We start from the raw sequence: 26408 nt of genomic DNA on the forward strand, positions 1-26408 counted from the left end.
ATGGTATGTCCCTATTTTCTTTCGTTTCCAACTTACATTTTCTAAATCAAGCTTCAACTGATGTTTCTGCAGAAAATCGAGACCTAAGATTCCATTTATTTCGAGTCCCATATTCAGTGGGCAAATTAAACAACAATTTGGCAGGTTAATTACTTCAGAAAATAGAAACAATACATCTTACATCCCTTTCACTTTCAAATTGTAGACTGTTACTCCGGATGCTATAATGTCCAACTTACTAAGTGGGTTCTCTGATACCCCTAGTCTGATGATACTGTCATCTCTTTTTCAGTCAGCCACGTCGATACCTTCCTGTCGATACTTGTCTTGGTCATGAGAACTTCCTGTGTGTGAGCTTATACCAGATAGGACTGCTCGCTGCTGGGGTGGTCGTCGAGACGAGATAGTTTCCCTGCCCAGCATTATCGTTCCTCTACGAATAACAATCCTTCGCAATGTGCCCACACTTTTTACACTCTACTGTTAAATCTTTTGCTCATTGTTGAAGACGAACGTTAGCCAACTCAGCTTTTAACCTAATACTCTGCCATTTCTAATGTGTGGTATTGAGCTAATACTTGGATCACTGGAAACATAAGACAAACGACATTTCACTTTACTTGCGTGCATGCACAACACAAAATAAGAACAAGATCAGAAAATAGTAACGTACAAAAAAAAAAAAAAAGAATACAATATACTTTGTCAGAATAGCTGAATTATTACCGTAAAAATAAGGAATGTGCTTTCTAAGTAGAACAGGTCACAGATAGTGCCTGGTTTCCATCTTAAGAACTTATAAGTTATGCACCTGGGAGGGCCACGGGAAAATCACGTATCCTCGAGAAAATCGTGGATTATCCCACTTCTTGCATCAAATTTGTTGTGACAACCTTGTCTGTTACCCAACAAAGAGGGCGGATGGATCAAGCTCAGGACTAGCTTCAATCATATGCCACTATATTCTACTATGTTATACTATCAGGTTTCTGATACCACTGTCAAAAGACGACAGAATTTTGCGGAAATGCAAATGGGATTCCTACTTGGAAGTATCACTAGAGTTCAGTGGCATATGCAGAATTTTATAAAGAGAGGAGGGTCATTATTAAAATTGTTTACAATTTACATTATCGGTATTTAAAATTTGGTGTAAATTTAATTAATGATCTTCCTCAACTTGGTGAGGTTGCCAAAGACAAAGAATGTTAAACAGTAACATTTAAGATGTGACATTAAAAATGTCTTACAAGAAGTTTGTTTACAATAAACTGAAATTTACAGTAGATAATGTTAACAATAATGAAAATTTGCAGTAATATAAAAAACAGATAAAAAATAAAAAATAAAATAGACTGAGAAAATTCAACTGTAATTTGAATTGAAGTACAAGTGTTGCTATATTATTATTATTATTATTATTATTATTATTCTCAGTATGGTGTGTCCGAACTCCACCAACCTTTGGTCAACCCTAAAAGTCTTTTCTTGAGGCCTGTGTTTCTCGATTAAGGAGAAAAGGTCGACTTTGTGAAGTCTTTCATTAACTTCAACTCCTTTTCTTCTCACCACTCTATCATGTCTCTGTTGGATGCATACTTATTTGGAAGCTTATCTACCTGAACGGAATGATAGGGTGCATTGTCCATGACCACGACTGACCTTGGCAGAAGACTGGGAATTAATTTCTCATCAACCCATTTCTCGAAATTTACCTGGTTCATCTGCTCGTGATAATCGCAGAATCAGCTTTATAAATAAGTTCTGCATTTCTCAAGTAACCATTTTTGCTTTTTGCATGTAGGACGATAAGTCTGTTTCCTGCACTATGGTTTGACTGTATGCTGAACTCATCCGAATGTTGCCAACATTTCTTAAAAATTAAGTTGCTGTCCACCCAGATTTCGTCGAAATATAAAATTTATCTCCCTTGATTACGGAATTCTTAAATTTTCCTCAAATAATTGTGACGTCAAGCAATAATATCAGCCCTTTCAATTAGAACTTTTCTTTTAGACTGGGATTTTTTCCATTTGTAGTTCATCCTTTTCAACAATCTATTACTGACCTACCACTCCATGGCAAATTAATTTTATTTCTAATTACAGGCAAAAGTTTGCTCACAGTTGGCATTTTCTTTTCTTGAATATAAACGTCGTGGATAGTATTTTTAATAACACATCTATCAAAGTCATTAACTCAACTGTATGCTATGGCCGAGTTGGTCTTTTTTTTCCAGGAGTCGAGAGAACTTCATTGGGGCAATACCGGTTTCTTTCCACATTTTCTTTTCTAATTTGTTTTACCCTAAATTTAGACACACTAGTGTAATATGTCGCATGTTTAGTGGCCTGAGTAACTAAATGCATAGGACTCTTGTTCTTAGCTTCATTATCACACATTTCTATTACTTTTGCTATTATTTCATGTACTTGGGAATGAATTGCTTTCTTTTTCTTAGGAGGCGATTAGGCACACTTAAGTTTAAGTTAATAAATTTAGTTGCTATATACAGGTATGCTTAAGAGATACAATTAGTCTCTATACAGGGTGGAAGTAAAATAGTCTTGCAGATTTACAGTGGGAATAGTGCAGTTAACAAAAGAAAAACACTATTACATTTAAAACAATTTCACTTTCATGACAAATCTTTCATACATAAAACAAACCTCATTCATGTTTGCTTATTTACATATTTGTCACTCATGTGAATCTTTTCACTAGTGCTGTCAATCAATCAAAATATTTAATTGATTAACGATTTGAGTTTTGATTGATTTGAAAACATTTTTATTATACTGTAATACTCAGTTATTGTTGAATTTAATTTGTGTCTGGTGATAAGCATACGTATAAAATGTAGTATATATGTATATACTATATCATTGTATTGCAAAACACTACTATTTTAGTTATTTACCAACATATTTATTATGTAGGCTTATAATTTATTATGTCATTTCACCCGGGATTTTTGAGACAAACACAAATAAAAGAAGTATGAAGACTCACCTAGTTAATACTGCTTCATCTATGATTTTAAACATGTGAGTGCATTCACATGCTCCGAATTAAGTGCTGCTCTACATTTAGTAACAATGTTTCCTACGTCACTAAACACGATTTTTTTTTTCTGTCAAGCACTTTTCTACAATCGTTCAATTTAAGTCAAAATGTTTCAACAAGTTTACTTCTCAAATTCTCATAGGCCTGTGACATAATAAAGTTTTCGTTTTTTCACAGACCACAGAAATCTGATTTTTGCAACGACTGTTGAGTTTCAGTGTAGTAAGTGTGTTGTGTGCATTGTTGACTTTGATTTCTCTGTTTGTCTCTTTTGCTTGAGCTATTATTCAGAGAGCAAACTAAACACACAAGCTTCATCTAGGAACTCCTGAAACTGCAGTTGCCACTTGGCAACAAACCACTGAACTAGAGGAAGTAATGTCACTTTCTATTCTACCCACTCTGCTCGTGCTTCCCAACATCTTACAGATTCAGTTGTTTTGGAGTGCTGACATAATTTGAGATGGTTTCTGTTCATGTGTTTCCTCAGATTGCAAGGACTGCACTATGGATCTGGTATGATTCCGATGCGGTGTAAATGTTTGCTTAGAAGCAGTGGCGACACAAGGATTTGTGAGAGCCTAGGCAAACCTGTATTCAAGCCCCTATATCAATAATGACAACAGTAATAATAATAATAATAATAATAACAACAACAACAACAACACTTACAAAGGCGCCATGTTTTAACTGAGGAAAAGCTGGATGATATTGGTGCTCTGTTAGAACAGTCCAGGAACCCACATAGGAGAATCAATTTTTGCAACTGGCTTATTTAATCTGTACATGTAGACCCACAATTTATAATTTGTAAGTTTTAGTGATGAGGCGTTGTTTCACTTGCGTAGAGGAGTTAATACTCGAAATATTGGTAGTGGTCACTAGATAATTCACGACTTACTCATGAAAATCCATTACATGATCCTAAGGTCAGTGTGTGGTGTGCATTAAGTAACAATTAATTCTGACTGATACAAAACAGTAATTTTGGGTCAGTTTTTTTCCTCAGTTGACTGAAGAATGTTGAATGTATGGTGTGTTTCAGGGCTGCAACCCATACGGCTCTAACTTCGTTGCATGCAAATGCTGATGTGTTTGATAAGAGAGTTATGTATTAGTGTAGGATTGTGGTCTATATTCAGGAATATTCACGGAGATTGTGCAATACTTTAGGATGTGGTTTCTGACATCATTCTGATGGAAAAAGTTCATAATATATACAGTACATATATCCGATTTTGAATAGTTTTGGATAAAATCACGTTTCTTTCTACCATAACATGCAGTCTTGTGAACTTATCTCTCTGGATGTCACCTGTGCTGTGAGCATTACAGTATAGCTGATACTAAGCCTATAGGCGACAGAGAGCCTCGTGACATCAGGGATCAGGGTTAGAGATAACTCACACAACATCGTTTACACACGGGCAGGCACACAGCAAGATTACCGCCGTAGTGAGTCATTGTCTGTCATTCATTGCGTGTGTGTTAACAAAAATGCCATTTCATTTTTCCAATGTCGAGTACGCAGATGTGATTTATGACTTTTGTGATGGGAATGCTAATAATTCTGTGGACGAATATTAAAGAAGATTTCAGAATTGTAGAAGGCAGTCACGTGTATTTTCGTTCATACGTTTCAGTCACTGAGGGATACTGGTTCAGTCCCCTGTGTTGTGAAGGCATATCTCCTGATTTGCCCCCATTAGACTCTTGTTTGTGGGGATGGTAGACTGAACACACGAGAAGAATTGGTGTAACGTATCCACCTAGCATCTGAGGAGATTCGTAGCAAACAACGGAAGTTAGGAAATGCGTCCTGTGCAATTCACACTTGGACAGCTACGTGTATTGCTGCAGAAGGTGGGGTCTTTGAAAACCAGTTTTAATACAGATTTTTCAGGTGAGTAATAATGTGAATGCTCTTATGAATTTATAATACACCCAGTACCATTGTTGTAAATAATTTAAATACTTAAACCTTCATAATATCTACGTTTATGTTTAACCTTCAGGAGGGCGTAACTTAATTTTAAAAAATATGATATACGTTTGTATGAAGTTTTTTCACCAGAATGATGCCAGAAATCACATTCTAGAGTATTGCATAATCTTCGTGAATCACCTGTATGTACACACAATATGTTTTTGGAGGACTTACATCCTCCTCCTTGTTTCCCTGTCTAGATCATTAATTCTTTTACTGTTGTTTAGAACTCTGCAGACTTGAAAGTGTATCATGTTTACAATTTAATTTCTTCCTTTTAAATTTATTGTCGAGTTATTCACTAGCATTATTAATTATTTGATTAAACATTCTCTAATTTGAATTTTGTTTTTGTTTATAGACGAAAAAATATGCAGACGTCATAATTCCTCGAGGTGCAGACAACACTGGTAAGTAAAGAAAAAGAATATTATTGTGTATAAATAATCAAAACATAGTAAGATATAATACATTGGTTTTATTGTGACTGATTAAGACTTAACTTTTCCTGACACCACTTGATTCTCTTTTACAATTTTAAATATATCGGAAGACTTTTATAATTGTGGAATAATTAATTTCCTAATTGAATCCTTTATCAATAGTACCGGTAGCTATTATAATTAATGAAGAATGTATGATTCTTGTCAATTTCAAGTACAGGACAACAAAGAATTACATATTCAGAGAGTAGTTTTGGTATGTTTGCATTAAAATATTATTTAATTTTATTTACGTATTTAATTCATTTCATCGTAACTGTCACAGTGTTGTAAATATTGAGAAGTTCAGTAAAAATTTATTACTTCTTACAATTATATATTGTGCTTTGCTGACAGGGAACTGGGCGATTCATTTTAAATTCATGTATTTTCTTATTCATTTATTTATTTTAACAAAATTGCAACTATTAACAATGTACTGGGTCTCAAATGTGGAGTATCTGTGAAAGATTACTTATCTTTATGTTAAATGCTGAAGATGTTCTTTCTTTTTTGCTAAGGCACAGCTAAACACATTGTTTCATGCTCTTGACCATTCATTGGAGCATTGTGTTATCAGAACCATTGTTTTCATTTATAATGTTCTCCTTCAAATCACCCAATGTGTAGTGTAGACTTTCCTTCAGTTAACCCTACAGAAAAAAAAAACTGATGAAGTAAAATCTAGTGATCTCAGTGGCCACAAATTCTCAGAAATAATAATGAAGAATTTTATTGTCATTTGCAGTCTTGTCCACCTTATATATTTTTAACTTTTGCCCGTGTTTTGCCACTAAATAGATTTCACGTTTCAGAAACTTAACCACACTGTTTTTTTTTCACTGTAAGCCATTGATTATTTCAGCTTTCATTGTGATGCTACTAGAATACTTTCACATTTCTTGCTGTGATAGAGTGCATTCTCCATTACAATGTTGACTACTGATAGAGTTTTAGGTAATAGCTTTTCAGAAAGCACTTTTCATAAAGTTTAATATCCATTTCATCATTTCATCACGCTTATCTGCATTAGTGTTCTTGCAAAGAAATGTGAATTCTACATTTTAATAAACCTATTTTCATTTTCTTCGTGAACCATTGCAAATCAAAGCCCACAACTTGAATCGACGTCACATAAAAATGCAACCCTCTTATTCTCTTTGTATTCCCCTTGTTCTCATTGTCTTCCTCCTGTTCTCCTTGTTTTCCACCTGTTCTCCTTGTTTGCCACCTGTTCTCCTTGTTTTCCACCTGTTCTCCTTGTTTTCCTCCTGTTCTCCTTGTCTTCCTCCTGTTCTCCTTATCTTCCTTCTATTCTCCTTGTCTTCCCCTGGGTCTCCTTGTATTTCTCTTGCTCTCTATGTAATTCCTTTATTCTCGTTCTTACCCTTGTTCTTCTTGTCTTTACCTTGTTCTTGTCTTTCCCTTGTTTTGCTTGTCTTTTCCTTATTTTTCTTGTATTCCCTTTCTTTTTCTTATATTTCCTTATCTGTGGATATCCTTCGTTCTCCTTGTCTCCTTGTTCTCCTTGCATTTTCCTTATTGTATTCTCCTTTTCCTCCTTGTAGGACAATATTCCTTTGTTCTTCCCCTTGTTCTTCTGTTCCCCTTGTTTTCCTTTTATTCCCATTATTTTCGTTGAATTCCACTTCTTCACATTGTATTCACTTGGTTCTCCTTGAATTCCCTTCATTATCCCTGTATTTCCCTTGTTCTTCTTACCGTTAGTTAACAACCCCTTCTACATGAAGATACGTATTTTTTTTAATCTGATGGTGAGCACTTGATTTGTGTCATTCACCCAAATGCTCCTATCTGGTGGGCAACACGTCAATATTGTAGTTGTTTTTGGCACCATCAGGTATTGCCCTCGGTGCACCATGGGATGCAAACTACATAGCATATGATGGTGATTAATAGAGCAATGGTGGAATGCTAGTAGGGGCAATTGGAGTACTCTGCAAAACCTACCACCAATCACTGTCTTTGACTACCACAAATTCCAGTTGGACCCACTGAGATTCGAACCTGGATTACCAGTGTGGAAAGCCAATGCTCTAACTGTTTGGCTAGTGCTATATATGTTACATAAAGATATTTTCAACAGGTGATCGCATTCACACATAGTTCTATGTAAAGATATACAGCATGGCGAAGCTTTGCACTTGTCGATTTTTCTTGATTCATACTATCAGTTGATGTCTGCTGAGAACTTTCTACTTCGGTGTCTCTCTATTCTTTTGTTTACCCAGGACTCATTAGTATAAATTATAGCTTTGTCTTAGGATCTGAATTTTTCAATATCTTTCAAATATTTGTGGTGGCACCTAATAATGTAATTCCCCTCAATGCAAACACTTTCTTCTTCTTCTTCTTCTTCTTCTTCTTCTTCTTCTTCTTCGGTATTACAGCCCAAATGAGCCTTAACCTCCTCTATGGCTCTCTTCCATCCTTCTCCATCGCCAACTCCCTCCAATTCCTTATTCCTAATCTATTCACATCCACTTGTACACAGTTCCACCATCTTGTTCTCGGTCTTCCTCTTAATCTGATTCCATCTGGGTTGTTATTGAAGACTATCTTCACTTTCCTTGTTGTTTCCATTCTTGTGACGTGTGCCAACCATCTCAATCTTTGACATCTTATGTGCGTCTCCAAATCCGTTTCCTTATACAGTTCGTATATCTCATTATTATATCTGGCTCTCCATCCATCCACTGTTTCAATTGCTCCGAAAATCCTTCTGAAGATTTTCCTCTCAAATACTGCTAGTTGTTTGCATGTATTTTTATTTAGGACCCATGTTTCTGTACCATATGTTATAATGGGTCTTATTAGGGTTTTGTAAATCTTGATTTTGATTTCTTTAGATATTATTTTATTTTTAACAATTTGTAAAAGTGAATAATATGCCCTGTTAGCCAGATTTGTTCTTCTTTGTACCTCGTTCCTTAGGTCATTATTTGCTGTCAATATTGATCTGAGATATGTAAATTCTTTTACCTTTTCAAACTTGTATCTTCCCATTTTAACTTCCTTCACTTGATCATTTTGTCATTTAGTGATTGACATAAATTTAGATTTCTTTGTATTTATTTTAAATCCCAACTTCTGAGTTTCGTAATCCAATGCTATCAAGGCTTTTTCAACATCTTGTATCCTTCTTCCGGTGATGACCACATCATCTGCATAGCCTAAAATCTGTTGTGTCTTATTAAAAATGGTTCCATTAATTTGCATTTCTGATTTTATACAAACACTTTAGTTACTTCTATATTGATACAGGAAACTTGTCATATAAAAATGGAAATAAGGTGGAATGTGGATAGTTAGAAAGGGATAATGTATCTGTTGAATTTGACAAAATGCTTCGAAGGGAACATTATTGCAGATATCTAAAAAAAAAAAAAAAAAGAACAATGCAGTGCACATCACTCTCTACCAGTAGTTCCCAGAGGTTGGGTCGTGTGAACAGCAGGGGGGGGTGTCGTGACATGATTTACAAAATAAAATAAAAACGCTTATTAATAGCACATTTTTATTTTGTACTTAGAAACATAAACAATTTTGATCATAAAAATAAAAAGAATGTTTCAGTAGCTGTGTAAAAAATACTTAATGCGATAACTATGCCTGTTTTTGAGATGATGATGGGGAGGGCCCATGTAAAACAATCAGTGTAATGGTACACATGGGAGCTGACTGGGTTTCAGTTGACTGCAGTTGAAATGGTTTTGCTCCTTTTTTAAGAAAAAAAATTTATGTTTTAATGAAGTGCAATGTCCTTATTGTTATATAAAATTAAAGAATATCAACGTATTTTATATATAACATATAATTTATAACATATTATATCACGTCATGACCATAATATTAGCTGGCCACTATAATGGCTGTACAGCTCCTAAAGATTAAGAAAAGACTCATTGAAATTTACCTACGGATGGAATATTCAAACTATACTTTTTTTTTTTTTTCGCAGAGCTTTGACCAGTTTTGGATCAGAATGTCAGAATACCTAAAGATTAAAAGAAGTTTTTTAGTTTTTTGTAGCATTTGCAAACTCGTATTCATGGAAATTAAGTTTGTCACCATAATTGTCATCGTAACAGAAGCAAAAAGTCCTTAGAATTGAAAATGCAACATGTGTGTGTGTGCGTGCGTCGAATATAGAGTTTGAGAAGCTACCATCTCAAAAACAAGCAGTTATCGCATTAATTATTTTTTACACAGCTACTGAAACATTCTGTTTATTTCTATGTTCAAGATTGTTTATGTTTCTAAGTACAAAATAAATGTACTGTTAATAAGGCATGTTTGTTTTATTTTGTAAACCATGTCGCGACCCTCCTCTGCTCTTCACACAACCCCCCAGGGGTCGCGACCCACACTTTGGGAACCACTGTCAGAGAGTATAAGAAAATAAAAGATACTGTATTGAATATTCAATACATGAATTCATTCTCTACAAGTATTACATTTAATATCAAAATAACACTGGCAAATATGAAAGTTGCTACTGTAATTTCAGAAAAGTAGCAACAATATTTCCATTACAAAATCCAGTCACAGAAATTATAATATACACATACATGGCGTTAGAAAATCTGTTTGGCATCATGAATGAAACTTCACAAACTCTCAAGACCATGTTTAACTAGTGAAGTTTTATACTGAGTATTAAAGGTTGGGCTGTTTCTTGGTTATCACTCAAGAGTGGAAAAATGAGAGGAGCTTGGCTCTCAGAAATAAAAAGCTTACTAGTGATACCTTTGCAACCAATTAAAATTGAACCCATGTTTATAGGATCTACAACTTACCACTTCACCTCCTTAAGCTACATCTGTGAGCCATGAATCATTTTGTGTAATTTAAGAGATTTTACATTCAGTTTGTATACACATTGGCAATAGTGTTGTGACAGACAAGGATAGCACTAAACTGCAATTTAATATGGTAGAAATGAATGATGATTGACCATTTAATGCAATACTGTAATTGACGATGAGCTACATTTTAGAAGTTGTGATTGCCTGTAGTGCTGTTGAATTTGTGTGTACTTATGATTCTACAATATTTAGAAGCCTTACGTCATTTGGTGAAAATTGTCTCAACATAACCTCAAACTAAAAGTTTGTACCTACTGGTATTTAGGGATTTTGTTTAGTTTTAAAAATATACATTTTAATTAGTGCTATCATTCGATCAAAATATTTAATCGAGTTTTGATCGAGTTGAAAAAATGTTTTAATATACTGTAATGCACAATTATTGTTAAATTTAACTTGTGTTCTGTGATAAGCATAAGTATTAAATGTTATATATCTGTATATATTGTATTGTTATATTACAAAACAACTATTTTAATTACCGGTACTTACTAACATATTTATTATGAGACTTATAATTTATTGTGTCAATTTCTTCAGGAATTTTTGAGACAAACATAAATAACAAAAAGTATGAACACTCACCTAGTTAATACTGCTTTATCCATGACTTTAAACATGTGAGTGCATTCACATGCTCCAAATTAAGTGCCGCTCTATGTTTAGTAACAATGTTTCCTGCATCACTAAACACAAAAAAACTTTTTTTCTGTCAAGCACTTCTCCACAATCGTTCAATTTAAATCCAAATGTTTCACCGAGTTTACCTCTCAAATTCTCATATGACATAATGGAGTTTACACTTTTCACAGACCACAGAAAGCTGATTCTTTCTTTATCAAACTAAACACACAACCGTCATATACAAATTCAGTACAGAAACTGCAAGCACCTGCAAAGTACAGCGGTCGAAACAGAATCCAAATTACCAGATTTTAGAAAAAGAAGAAGATAGTTACACTCTCACTTGCACACAGTGCAGACATGGCTGTTTTATAAGGAACTAGCTGAAGGCACCCGGCGTTGCCTGGGTTGTTCTTTTTTGCTTCTTTTTTAAATTGAACTGGTTGTTAGACTTTTCAGAAATCTCAGAAATTCAACTATAGACAACCAAAATGAATTGTCTGTAATAAGCTTTACGTGAATTAATGAACTTCTTAGCCAAATGCCTGAAAGGATTAACTCAATTTAATAAAAAAAAAAAAAGAAAAACTGCAGATTAGGCAACGAAAGAAAACATTTCATCACTTGCCTTACTTTCAAATGTTTTTAATTTGTATGTATGTATATATATTATATGTTTATTTATTTATTTATTTATTTATTTATTTATTTATTTATTTATTTATTTATTTATTTATTTATTATGACGTAGTTAAAGCCTTCAGGCCTTCTCTTCCACATCACCAGAAATAGGCATACAAACAAAATAATAAAAAAATCAAACTGTAAATAAAGTAAAACCAAATGAGCATATGTATAGGTTACAGTCACACAAACTTTAAATGAATTAGCATTGTCTTGAAGTTCAGTAAAACAAAAACATCCCTCGGTCCTTATAGGCCCACTTTCAGATCTTACATTTTATCTCTGTCGATCAGTGACTGTTAAATTTCAAGTGGCTTATCTTAGTCATGGGAGTCAACGTATTAAAAAGCACTACAACCTTTCTGTCGCCTCCTTTACTCCCCCGCAAATGTGATGTTGTACACAGACAGAGGTAATATAATTATAAGATTTGTACATTGATCTGAAGCTGTGCATTTCACGTAATTTCATGTCTGTGTGTGCTTTCACACAGACATCTGATGATAAACAGGGAATTCCCTTGTTTCCAGTCTGAACCATTGAGATGTCATCGAGAGCCAAGATTTATCTCTCTATCGGTTGTACCAAAGAATCACTATATTATATGTATATAATATTATAATTTAATTTATATTGGAAGATTTTTTTACCCGTTGACCGCTATACGCCTATTTTTTTTAATGTGACTTGAGAAACTATATCTCACAAATTCAAAGCATATTATATCAATTCTTATGTTATATACAGAATACACATACAGTATAAACTCGCAAGAAGTCTTTTTTTAGCATAAAGACTAATATTCTGAGAGACGTACACCGGTTTTTTTAGAAATTAAGAGACTGTTATTTCAACAACGCTTAACATACTACATTGGCAACGTGATTATACAGTTAGAATTTTGCAGTAACACATTTTCGGACATGAACAACAATATTTTGACAGACGTATATTTTAGAATTAATACAGTGTTATTTTCAGTCGACTTACGTACATTCACATACTACATTAGCAATATGACAAAATATCATTGAACTGCTTTTTGATGTAATTTTTTTTTTCCTACTTCTTTGTATAAAATATAGTTAAGAATGTGAAAAACACGGAGTTTTTAAGTTAATATCTGCAACTTTGAGTGACTGTCCTTGAGCTTAATTTTAATATGGCCATTACAATTAATGCTAGTTGTACTGAAATTGCTGTTACTTAAAATCGAAAGGCATGTTAATGAGTATCATAGGAATGCGTGGGATAAAAACATCTTCTCCTTTCGTTTTGTCAGTTAATATTGTCACTTCGATTACTACGTTTTGAATGAGTTTTTTTCACACCAATTCTTGTTCCATTGCATAATTTTGGTGGGTCAGTATTTCGCAATAGTACTATTGGTAATTCACTAATTTAAACAAAAGCCGCTCTAAATGGTAGCAATCTTTGTGAATTCAAGAATTCAGTCTGCTCACTACCTACAACTGCATCGAGAAATTCATAATACGGTCCAGGACTGTGTAAAGATACTTATTGCATGTATTATCTAGTTTTAGCCTTCATGATGTGTATCAACAATGTTATTTAATTTCGTGTTATAATTTCCATGGCCTCGTGAAAGTCGATGTTGAATATAACAGACAATAATAAAGAACAAATGACTATAGAAGATTGTATTTTAGTATTATACATGAATGTTTGATCGTATTTAATTTTATTTTTTTACTTTTTTAATTAATTTAACGTCCATTTGCACAATTTTAATGTAGCCTATGTTCTTCTCCGGATTATGAAGGTTAAATGTGCAAACTTCGGCAAATATCGGTCAAAGCGTTTAGACTTGTATTGAGTACATACATACATACATACATACATACATACATACATACATACACACACACATACATTCATACATACATACATACATACATACATACATACATACATACATACATACATACATACATACATACATACATACATACATACATACATAGCCACATTGACTTTTATATATAAGAAGATGAGGGGGACGAATCCCAGAAATGTATTTCATATGCTAGGAAGATGAGCTGACAAGGTGGAAGTTTTCTTGGAAAACTATAAAACTTAATAAGGGTTTCGCATTGTGTTTCAGCTTTCAATAGAGGTAGAATAGGTCACTGTCCTCATATCTCCATCTCTTTCTGAAGTGTTTGTGCAAAGAATTTTCCTACGATACCTGGTTTACAGTTAGAAAATAATGGTATTATTGTGCTTTTAAGTAAGCAATTTCTGAGAGAGAAATATTGTCGACATTTTTAGTATGAGTTTGTATTAACAAAATAATAATTTATCAGTTACAACCGATTAATTTTAATCGACTCGATTATTCGATTAAATATTTTTGATTGATTAATCTTACAACAGAAATTGAACGATTAATCGATTAGATTAATCGATTAAATCCCACAGTACTAATATTAATACATTTATATTCTCTTATTTTCTCTATATTGCTACAAACTGGCATCCCACAACGAGATATCTATAGTTGTGCTTTATTCAGTGTATACATAAACGACACAAAAAATTGAAAGTTAGGATTTATAAAAGTTTTATTACCGATTGTTCTGTATGGTTATGAAACTTGGAATCTCACTTTGAGAGAACAGTGGCAAAGGTGTTCGAGAATAAGGTGCTTAGAAAAATATTAGGGACTAAGAGGGATGAAGTTACAAGATAATGTTAAAACTTACACAATGCAGAACTGCAGGAATTTTATTCTCCACCTGACATAATTAGGAACATTAAATCCAGACATTTGAGATGGGCAGAACATATTATAACATGTATGGGTGAATCCAAAAATGTATATAGAGTGTTAATTGGGAGGCCGGGGGGGGGGGGGGAAGGACCTTTGGGGAGGCCGAGATGTAGATGGGAGGATAATATTAAAATGAATTTGAGAGTAATATTAAAATGAATTTGAGAGAGGTGGGATATGATGGTAGGGACTGGATTAATCTTGCTCAGGATAGGGACCGGTGGCAGCTTATGTGAGGGCAGCAATGAATATCTGGGTTCTCTAAAAGTCATTTGCAAGTGAGTAAGTAAGTAAGTAAGTATACATAAATGACCTAATATGAGAGCTAAACTCGCCACTAGGTAATAAAATGTTTATTCTATACAAACGTTACTTTATGTAGATGTTACTCTATGCAGATGATCTAGTTCTCTAAGAAGAATGCAGAAAGCACAATAGAACAAATGCTCAACAATGCCCTAAAAGGTTTGAGAAAATGGTGCCACGAAAACTGTCTGTAAATACACCATAGACGAAATATCAGTCTTTTTCACTAGCTCATCAACGGATACGTGTAAATGTGACTTTTAAGCATCATGCCAATGCATAGACTGATGAATTTTTCTAACTGATTGTTACTTTTGATAATAAACTAACATGGAATTCAATTCACAGATAGATAAAATAACTGATCAAGCCTTGAAACATATATGATTGTCAAATGATTGGAAGTGAGTAAATGGGGATGTTCTCGCTCCACCATGATCATGACATACAAACTGCGAGGCGTGTTCTTAAAGTAAGTTCCGTTTGCAATTATAGCCGTCGCATCGCTGCAATCGTTATTTTGCGCATGCATGTTTTCTTCTTCAGTCCTCAGGCTAGCTGTGCATGCAGTGCAGTTTCAGAGCTTCAGTCCATGTGTGTGGTTACTTGTGATCAGTTGAAATGTTTAAAGTGATCGACTGTTAGATGCGGTCTGTTATCCATTTCTTGATTGCGAGGAACATCAAACCAGCTGACATTCATCGTCAACTTTGTGAGGTGTATGGTGATGATGCCGATGCCATTAGTGGTCAAATGGTCAGGAGATGGGTTAGGAAGTTCAATGAGGGCCGCGTCTCTGTGCATGACGAGCAGCGTACTGGTCGGCCATCTTTGATCAATGACGATTTGGTGCATGCTTTTGATGAAAAAATTCATGAGGACAGGAGGTTCACAATTTCTTCGCTTTTCTTGAATTTTCCACAAATGTCATGGAGTGTTCTGTACAAAATTTTGACGGATCGATTACTAGGGCCCGGATTCTTATGTAATATCAAGGTGTGAAATATGTACATATTTATGTAAAAAAAATAAGCTGAATATGTACCAAAATTTGTAAAATCATGAAAATATTTAATATCAATATCTGCGCTGGTTTGTATTGTTAAGCCTAGATATTTGTAGTCTGGTACAATTTTTAATTTTCTGTTCTTCATGACGGATTTCTACTGTTTCTTGTGCTCTTACGCCGGGCCCGGATTTTTATGAAATATCAAGGTGTGAAATATGTACATATTTATGTAAGAAAAATAAGCTGAATATGTACCAAAATATGTAAAATCATGAAAATATTTAATATCAATATCTGCGCTGGTTTGTATTGTTAAGCCTAGATATTTGTAGTCTGGTACAATTTTTAATTTTCTGTTCTTCATGACGATTTCTACTGTTTCTGGTGCTCTTCCACCGTTTCCGAGTATCATCATTTCTGTCTTGTTCACATTTATATCAAATTTGTTTTTATTGCACCATTTTACCATGATGTTTATTGTTTCTTGTAACTTTGTAAAATCTTTAGACCCTACTACTATATCATTCGCTTATGCGTATGAGATTATTCCCTCCTTGATTTTTACAATACAGAGTAGTTGTATGAGAAAGGTTGCTTTTGTTCATTCATATTTACAGTGTGCAGTAAGGGGTGAGTGCCTCTTTTACTTCCTGGAATTTAAATGTCCCGAAATATATATTTTCTCGGGTAGGTAAAAAGGCTTATTTCAAATTGTAAACTTCCCCAGCAGCAGCTTTCTTTTTCCTTTTAAAGAAGTAAAAATGAATAAAACCCCTAAATATGTAGGTTTATGTAATACCGAGCTATAATATGTAATGTGGGGTAAATATATAAAAATATGTAGTATCAAATTTTAATATATTAATGATAATTACAAGATTCGCAAAGATTTGTTATTTATATACGTTTAGATTCAAAGAAATATAATATGTAATTACATAAAAATCCGGTTCCTATCGATTACAATATCAAAAATTGTGCTCACGATGGGTACCCAAGATGCTCACTGAGGAACACAAAACCAAACGAGCTTCCAGTGCGCTGAGCTTTCTCACACGTTACAGTGAGCAAGGCAATGAGTTTCTTGACCATATTGTGACAGGTGACGAGACTTGGGTGTCTCACATGACACCTGAATCGAAGCAGCAGTCCATGGAATGGAGGCACACTGCATCGCCAAGGAAAAAGAAATTCAAACAAACGATGTCAACATGCAAGATCATGTGCACTGTTTCTTGGGACAGAAAAGGAGTCCTACTCATCGAATTCTTGCCTCGGGGTGAAACCATTAATAGAGAAACCTGTTGTCAGACCTTGAAGAAGCTCCTTTGCGCAATTCAGAACAAGAGACGTGGGATGCTGACCGACGGAGTTGCGTTGCTTCATGACAACGCTTGGCCACACACAGCTCGTGACACCCAAAATCTCATCTCGAAATTTGGCTGGGAACAAATTGACCATCCCCCCTACAGCCTGGATTTGGCTCCGAGTGACTTTCATTTCTTCCTGCACCTCAAGAAGTTCCTTGGTGGTCAACGTTTTGATGGCGACGATGAAGTGAAAACAGCAGTGCGGGAATGGTTCGCATCACAGATGGGCAAATTCTACAATGAGGGGATAGAAAGACTTGTGCCACGACTCGATAAATGCCTCAATAATGTTGGAGATTATGTTGAGAAGTAATTGAATTGTGGGGAATACAATGCAACAAAAATGGTTTGTAAATATCTTCCTGTTTACTTACTACACCCTTATGGAACTTACTTTAAGAACACGCCTTGTATATGTCTTGCCTGTAATCATGTATTGTTGTCAACCACCGGTAACAGCATCAGAACATAATCTCCAAAAAATTTAGAAAATTAAAAACCAGGCTGTAAGACTGATTACTGGAGGAGTTAAAACAAAACCAGTTGATGCTATGATACTTATTACTGGATTAAAGTGAAGAACGAGCACTGCTCTTTTATGAGAAATTGATAAGAACTTCAGATGATCATTTCTGGACTACTTATGTCAATAACAAGAGAAGGTTGAAAACTCAAGAAGGTTTTATTATACAAAAAGCCTTACATTTAAATCACAGTTCAAGATATACAGCCTTCACATTTACTACAACAACAAAACCCATTACAGATTACATCTGTTGACTATAGTCTTGATCTTCAAGAATTTGTATTAGAAAGAGAGGTGAACAACATTAGACTAAATCTTCTTGCTATAGAAACCATCAATTCTAATTACCCTGAAGAGGACTGGCTACATGTGTATGCAGATGGCTCACAGATAGAAGGACAAGTAAATGTCGGGGCTGGAATATATTGTAAACTATTCTCCATGAAGGACAAGTAAATGCTGGGGCTGGAATATATTATAAACTATTCTCCACAAAGAACAAGTAAATTTATTTATTTTTTTATTTTATTGGGTTATTTTACGACTCTGTATCAACATCTAGGTTGGACAAGTAAATACCGGGGCTGGAATATATTGTAACTTTTATATTTCAACAACAATGTGAGTTTTACTTCTAACTTTGATAACACACCCGTCAACAATGGGTATTCCACAACACCGCAACACAGTAGTCGTTATTGCACTCCACAGACCGACAATGACTATTCACGTTTTGTTATTGACAAGAACAACAATGTACTCCTAATTTCAACTAATGTTCACAAAGCACTATTTACAAAACAAAACTGTCAGTTCACAGTTCGTTCGCCTTGGCTAGTTCTTCTAGCTCACTCACTCAAGTTCACGGTATATCGAACCCTAGGCCTTCCAGATACAGTTTACTGCACTTCGAACCCAAGACTTCCGGATACGCCATACTCCCCTGGATGCTGCTACAGTTGCAGACCCACTCAAGTTCACGTCACGTCGAACCCAGATCCTCGCGTGGCCGCTGCCACAGTTGCGGTCCCCCTCATGTCGAACCCCGGTCTCGAAGGCTGGCTTCCTTGCTCGCTCACTGCTGATTCACTGACTAGACTGACCAAACTAAACTAGCTCTTCTTTGCGGCTCACTTGCCCCTTTTATTTATTAGATCACACATTCTCGAATGTCCTGCTTCGCGTAGCTTCTACGAAACGTCGAGAGGATTGCGCTTCTAGAGACTACTTCTGCTTTCTCCGCTCAGTCGCAGTCGCTCTTCTTCCCCTCTCACTTCTCACAGCGGCTAGCGTCTCGTAGTTTTCCCTCTCCTCTCCTCTCGCTGTGCCCCAGTGTGCACCGAAGCTCGCCTTCCTCTCTCCATGCGCCTCCTTTCTCCCCAGATGCGCGCGAACTCTCCGACGCGGCCAGAATGTTCCGGCCCGGTTGCCATAATATTGTAAACTATTCTCCATCTATATGGCTGTGGGAAAATATAAGACAGCTTATGATAGCGAGATAGAAGCCATACATGTAACACTATGTCAGCTAACCTGTCATCTAGATAAATTTACTAAGGCTGTGATACTTTCTGACTCCAAAGCTGCGATTCATTGTATCATTTCCCCAGAAAATACATCCATAGAAACTGCAAACTGCGAAAAATAATACAGAGCCTTCAGGATGCTAATAAAACAATTACATTACAATGGATACCCGAGCACTCTCAGGTCTTTGGCAGTGAGCAAGCAGACATTCTAGCTAAGAAAGGTACTACAATACTTTAAATGCAGATAGAAGATAATACTTCATAAACCACTGTCAAATAATAGATACAGAAAATTTTCAGTAACTATGATATTAAAGAACTCAAATCCAGAACATCACACAAACATTGGAACATCTTAATTCAAGATCTACCAGAATTACCCAGAAGAACTGCAGTGGCATTCTTCCGACTATATACAGGACATGATTGCATAGCAAAACACTTTTATTGAATTGGAATCGCAGAAACAGCTTATTGCTCCCTGTGTAAACAAGAAGAAGAAATGGACCAGCATCACCTTAAAATTTTCCCTGCTTTAACTGGTGTCAGTGAGTGGGAACGATATTGGGAAGCAAGAAACAAGATGGGATATTAATCTAAGCCTTCTTTCTGTACTCGTTATTTTATTTATTGTATTTCATTGAAGTTTTGTGGTGAATGATCTCATATCAATGTACCAGCCATTAGATATAAATAAATAAATAAATATTATCTTATTTTGCAAAGTTTCAAAATCTTATGTAAAACGAATGTGTTCCTGTAACCTTGAAAATACTTACAATATTTTGAAATGGATATATTCAAATATGCCTACAGACATTAAGAATGTTTCATGTTGGATTATTTTATTATAATTTGAAATTCCCATTGATGGAGCGAATGTAAAAAGTTAAATGTTAAGCATTCAAAACAATTTGAATAACATAAACTTAATGCAGGCATGCAATCGATGTATCATTATAGGCATGTTAGAAAGAATTACAGATGTATTATGTATATGTGACACTCCATCGACATAAAGTAGGGAACTGTGAAGAGAGGCTGAGTAGCTGTGCAGACACAGAATAATTTGCTGGGCAAGGTAAGCAGGGAGGACAGTCATAATCTAGAAATCGTACCTCTCCATTTGAGTTCCTACTGTTGGCAGTTTAGCCTTGCATAATGCTGACTAGTTCAGTCTTGATTTTTCTGTTTCTAACACCAACACAAAATAGAACACAGAACTTTGACATTCTAGCCACGATGGTGGTCTAGTGGTTAGAACACTGAATTTATAATCTGTGGATTCGGGTTCGATCCCTGGCATACTCTCTGATTTATAACATGTGTTGGGTACGTCCGTGGTTCAGGTATATAACAGAGGTGTTTTCTTCGGGAGCTCTGGTATTCACCATTGGGGAGGTGGGGAACTTTGATATACTTCACATGGATTTATTATATCCATTCCAGGGAATACCCAAGATTTTTTCATTATTTGCTTTGTCTTCTTCCTCTCCTAAGTCGTCTGATGAATCAGAAAAGATTCTGCTGCTGCCACTACTATCACTATTATCATTACATGGATGACCCCTTTCCTCCCCACATCCAACAGGCCTTCTTTTCACATTTCAATGATCCTTACATATCTGCACCTTTGCTGCTATTCCTGTGCATTGATGGAAGTGAATTTTTCTTCTGATAATTTAATGACGTCATCCATTTTGGAAGTTACACTTGTCTTCACAATCCAGTTTTTCATAATGACCCAAATATTAGCTCTTGAGGACTGAGCTCGGGGTGGTAAGGTGGGAGCTGCAAAATGGATTGCTGATGGTCTCCAAAGGTATTATCAATTTTATAGGAAGGATGTTTTGGTTCAAGGGGAAGAATCATGTCATAGATATATCAAGATTTCTCATTATTTGCCTCTGGAAACATCTGTGAGATGATTTTTGAGCCAAAAATTCATGATGCCTCTGAATTCGAAGTAGAGAGTTTGTTAATCTGAACATTATTGTTGAGAGCATTGTCAATGACAACTGTGTAATTTTGAGGATGGTTGGGAATGAGTTGCTCCCTTAACCACTTGTCGTAATTCATGTGTCTCTGTTACAATGCCATGTCTTCTGTGGGACTTAGAGTGGACAAGGGTAAATTTCTCAAAAGTGTCAAATTCAGATTTAAAAAATACTCTGGATTTTTTTGTCTACATGTTTGTATCATATTAGTATCACTAATTAAGGTATTAGTCAAACTCGTGGATTATGTGGACTAGGCCTATTTAAAATTTGTACAATTCTTGGTAATGATGCCTAGAATGCAGTAATGACTAAATACTCCTAATTGTAATAGGCATCTTGGAATAACATCAGTTAGATTCCGAAAATTTAATTAAGGAATAATAAAAAAAATGTGGAAAATAAATAACTACTTAGATGCCTCATCAAGTGACTAAAACATTTTTCCACGGTTACACATTTAAATTACTCACCATGCCAAAAATGCGTATTAATCGAGCTCTAAATATCCAAGACAGCCAAATGTTACATGACACAGATCAAAATTTGAGTTCAATGTGTAAGCTCCTGTATGTTGCCAGTCAGATCCTTTACAGCTTGGTAATGGTGAGAAGTGAGGTTTTAGCTTGGTAATGATGGATTCAAATGCTACACTTGTGATTCTGTTGTCTTGTACAAACAGTAAAACAACATACAGGCAGGTCACTTTTCCTACTGCCTGTTGAGCGTGAGTCAACAGTAATCTGGCCAACCTTGAAATAGCTATAGTCACATCGATTTTTACAGTGTGGTTGACGTATTTTATAATACATGACTGTTCTACTGCTACCTGGTCTAGATAGGGGGTGAGGCGACTAATAAGGGTCTGATCAGACTGATCAGCGTTGTCACTGCTATTCCATATTGCATATTCTTAGTTACAGTTGTAACAAGTGTTATGACAAGTTGTTCCAGTCTTTGGTTACGAATATTGTTTTATATTTGCAATGAAACGTGGGAAATATTGTGATATATTTAGTAGTGTTTATTTCGTTGTTTGTCATATTGTTTCAAGCAGCTGTTGGACCAGGAGGAAAACCTATGCAATCTAGGGACACAAAAACCACAATAAGGGACACTTACTGATGCAACAAATGGTCAGTTACACATCGTCATATCTGATGTAACATCTGTTGCTTAAATAATACAACAAATAATAAATCACTGAAATATAAGTCACACAGCCAATTTTATTATGCTCAATTCAATGATCGACAATATATATATATATATATATATATATATACAGGGTGTTTAAAAAATACGGGGCATAATTTCAGGTATGTATTTCCCACATGTAGACAATCAAAATAGTTCATTACAACATGTGTCCGGAAATGCTTTATTTCCGAGTTATGGCCTTCACAACATTGAAATTCACCGGAACGTTTTTCTTTCTGCAGGTCGTTGCCGTCAAAGGAGACATTAAGAGGGCACTCTGACAGTTCATTCCGAGGCGAAGGTTACATTCAGTGTTGTGTAGGCGTTACACTGTGCAACATGTATTCAAATCAAGAGCTGGCAGAGATACACTTCATGTACGGTAAGGCGGATGGCAATGCTGCTCTGGCTCGTCGTTTGTACCAGGAGAGTACCCACAACGACAATGTCCAGATCGGAAGACATTTGTACGTCTCCATTACCATCTGTGCGAGTATGGAAAATTTAACTCTCCTGGTTTGAGAAGGGGACGACCAAGATCTACAACTCCAGAAGTACAGAAGGAGATTCTGGAGGCTGTAAACATGACTCCTTCTATCAGCACACGAAGGGTAGCGTTGCAAGTCAATGTTCCTCATACGACTGTCTGGAGACTGTTGAAAGAGTATCAATTGTATCCTTATCATTTGCAACGCAACGTGTACAGGCCCTGTCACCAGCAGATTACCCTGCACGAGTTAGGTTCTGTCAGTGGTTCTTGCAGCAGTGTGGTGTAAATCCGAACTTTCCTGCCTTAGTATTATTTACAGATGAAGCACAGTTCACACGAGATGGCATAACAAATTTCCACAATCAGCATGTATGGGCATATGAAAACCCACGTGCAACTGTTCCATCTCATCACCAGGTGCGGTTCTCCCTCAACATGTGGGCTGGTATCATTGGTGATTGATTAGTTGGACCCCATGTACTTATAAACAGACTTACGGGGCAGGCGTACACAAAGTTCCTGGAAAACACCATACCTCATGTTTTAGAAGACACTCCACTGATCAATCGTCAACACATTCACTTCTTGCATGATGGCGCTCCTGCACACTTCAGTCGTACGGCTCGCCGGTACTTGGGTCGAAGGTTTCCTGATCGATTGGAGAGGTAGAGGTGGCCCAATTGCTTGGCCTCCATGCTCACCTGATCTGAACCCTCTCGATTTCTACTTGTGGGGCCATTTAAAATCATTGGTTTATTCGTCTCCGGTGCTTGATTTGGAATCCCTTCGGAATCGAATTGTGGCATGTTCTGAGGACATACGCAATACTCCTGGAGTTTGGAATCGTGTTCGCAGGTCAATGAGACATCGATGTGAGGTCTGTATTCAAGCAGGAGGTGGACATTTTGAACATCTTCTGTAATGACAACGACCTGCAGAAAGAAAAACGTTCCGGTGAATTTCAATGTTGTGAAGGCCATAACTCGGAAATGAAGCATTTCCGGACACATGTTGTAATGAACTATTTTGTTTGTCTACATATGGGAAATACATACCTGAAATTATGCCCCGTATTTTTGAAACACCCTGTATATATATATATCCCCCTCTCCCTCTCTCCTCTACGCTCTCCCCCTCCACCCACCCTCTTCAACCCCTCCCCCTTCATCCCCCTCTCTCCCCACCCCTGCTCTCTCTCCCTCTATCTCTCCCTCCCTTTATCTCTCCCTTTATCCCTCCCTCTCCATCTCTCTCCCCTCCCTCTCTCTCTCCTCCCCCTCCCCCTCCCCCTCTCCCTCTCTCTCTCAGCTAGTTTACACTGTGTATTTTATTCTTAGTTTTGAGAAAATTGATATTTCCATCTTTTTTAACTTTCTCGAAGTAATCTGTACAACTATAATTATAATTTAAGCTTGTATTTCTGATTTAAAATTTCAGAGAACACCTGTTTCTCTCATCACTCCATTTATTTCGCATTACAGGAAACATTTTTAGTACAAATAAGTTTGAAACTTGTATATGTAATATACATTAAAGAAGTAAATACATATTGGGAAGTTCATTAATGGGAAACTTACTAAAAAGATGTAACCACTTCTTCTCCACACTGTCAAAACTTGGATCAGAGATTCTTTAAACATTGATTTACATTTACAAAATTCCTCATAGAAACTGTCAACACTAAAACTTTGACAAATCTCACAAATACCCACGAAATTTATTAGCTTCTTCAAATGCTGAAAATTGGACAGACTTGTTTGCAAGATTAACAGTACTTAACTTTGCTAAAATGTTAAAAAAATCTAAGTGCTTTTCTAAGTATTTCAGACTAGTGTTGTAAAAATTCATGATATTTTTCAAAATCTTGTCTGATATTATTCAACACAGACCATTGATTAACATTTTTGCATCTTTTCCAACAAGACAGTCAATTCTATTTACAGTGTTTTCTATTAATTGAACTTAGCCTCATATGTTTCAGTAACTGTTAAGTTACTTTCTTCTAGATTCAGGATTGTTTTATGAAATACCTTAAAAATGTTACTAAACACATAGATAAATTTTAAGTGCATTTTCCCTTGCTTCATCTTAATTCTGAAAAATTTGTTTCAAGAAAGCTGGGCAATCTGTAATGCTTTTAAAATAACTAGAAATTGCCTTAGAGTTCTGTAATAGTCTCGCCACTGCCTTACCTAATGAAAGTCATCTAGTTGCTACATGTCTTAGTAACTTACTTTAATCTAAATCAACCTCAAAAAATGATATTAGTTCTGTGATTCGTTTAGTCAAAGATTAATATGACCAAACGTTTTAAAATCACATTTTCTATGGTAATATCTCAAAGTCTGAGTCTTATGACCTCATTTTTAAATATAGTAGAACCTCTATTATCCATGGTAATGAAGGGGATGCACTGAAAGGTTAAAATAAAAATTGGATAATTTGTACCATAAAAGACTAATAAATTGAGAGAGTATGGTCATTTTAACAATAGGACAGTGTTTTAATATTCATTTTTATTGTTTATTTCCAATAAGTTATGATAAATATAACTTTTAGGAAATAAAGAATAAAAATGAATATTAAAATATTGAATGCCAGCCAGGCAAGATTAATGTTTGGCACACGCAGTGCCATATCTCAGCAGTTTGCCAATACATAGAAGCGTAGGTATCCATGTTGAACATCCGTGAAATAGTGATTATGGCTCTATGGGGTTCAATTAGAATTTTGAGGAATCATCTCTATACCTAAGAAAATCTTTTGCTCAACAAAACTTGCTAGCAGTTATTTAAAAATCAGTCTCATTTACATACAGTATATTATTGAAATAATGTTTACCTTGTCAATAATGGCAGCCTGTAAATTCATAAGGTTGTTTTTCAGTAAAACTGTAATTGAGGGGCTTAGAACAAAAAGCAGGTAAGTGACATAAACCTAGTTTTGAGGAAATTACAGTTAAAGTTCTACATGCAATGAAATATTATACACTAGTTTGGTGAAATGATGCCCATATAGCAGCACTGCACAGTGTGATCACTTACCTGATTTTATCCCAAAGAAACATCCTTTTGGGCTATCACAACACGCACTTACCTCATTTTTTTAATAATGTCACTCACCTGCTTTTTGTTCTAAGCCCCTCATAATACGAAAATTAAATTACATAATGTGATAGCCAACATTTGGTTACTAAAGATAAGTTATTAGGTGGAAATTTGTATCATTGTAGTAGGACAATGATTGGCTGATATGCAGGCTTATAATTGTGTGGAAGTTCTTGGGATCTTGTCTATGAAAGTAGGTAGTAACTTTTTTACAAGTTGGGAAAGACATCCCTTATTATAAATAATACTGGGAATACAGTCTAAATGGACTGCAAAATTCGGTCAGCTTGTGGTTCATTCAGACTTCTTTCCAACTGCTTTTTGCAGTCCATTCCAACTTCATTTGCA

General features: G+C 35.5%; 1 protein-coding gene across 6 annotated transcripts in view; it reads left to right on the forward strand.

The window, feature by feature from the left end:
* Uck (Uridine-cytidine kinase) overlaps positions 1-26408 on the forward strand; it is a 329786-nt gene that overhangs the window by 130624 nt on the left and 172754 nt on the right. For 4 of the 6 annotated variants that reach the window (XR_011333491.1, XM_069833408.1, XM_069833409.1 and 1 more), the window contains exon 6: positions 5415-5463. Coding sequence is in view for 5 of the 6 variants with exons in the window: in XM_069833408.1 (XP_069689509.1) it covers positions 5415-5463 (49 nt within the window). In the remaining variant the exon portion in view is untranslated. Of the gene's footprint in view, positions 1-5414; positions 5464-9517; positions 9848-22320; positions 22484-26408 lie in introns of those variants that run through there. The other 2 variants (XM_069833411.1, XM_069833413.1) reach the window with 2 other exon arrangements.

Source organism: Periplaneta americana, chromosome 8 (assembly GCF_040183065.1).
Source record: "Periplaneta americana isolate PAMFEO1 chromosome 8, P.americana_PAMFEO1_priV1, whole genome shotgun sequence".
Taxonomy (NCBI): domain Eukaryota; kingdom Metazoa; phylum Arthropoda; class Insecta; order Blattodea; family Blattidae; genus Periplaneta; species Periplaneta americana.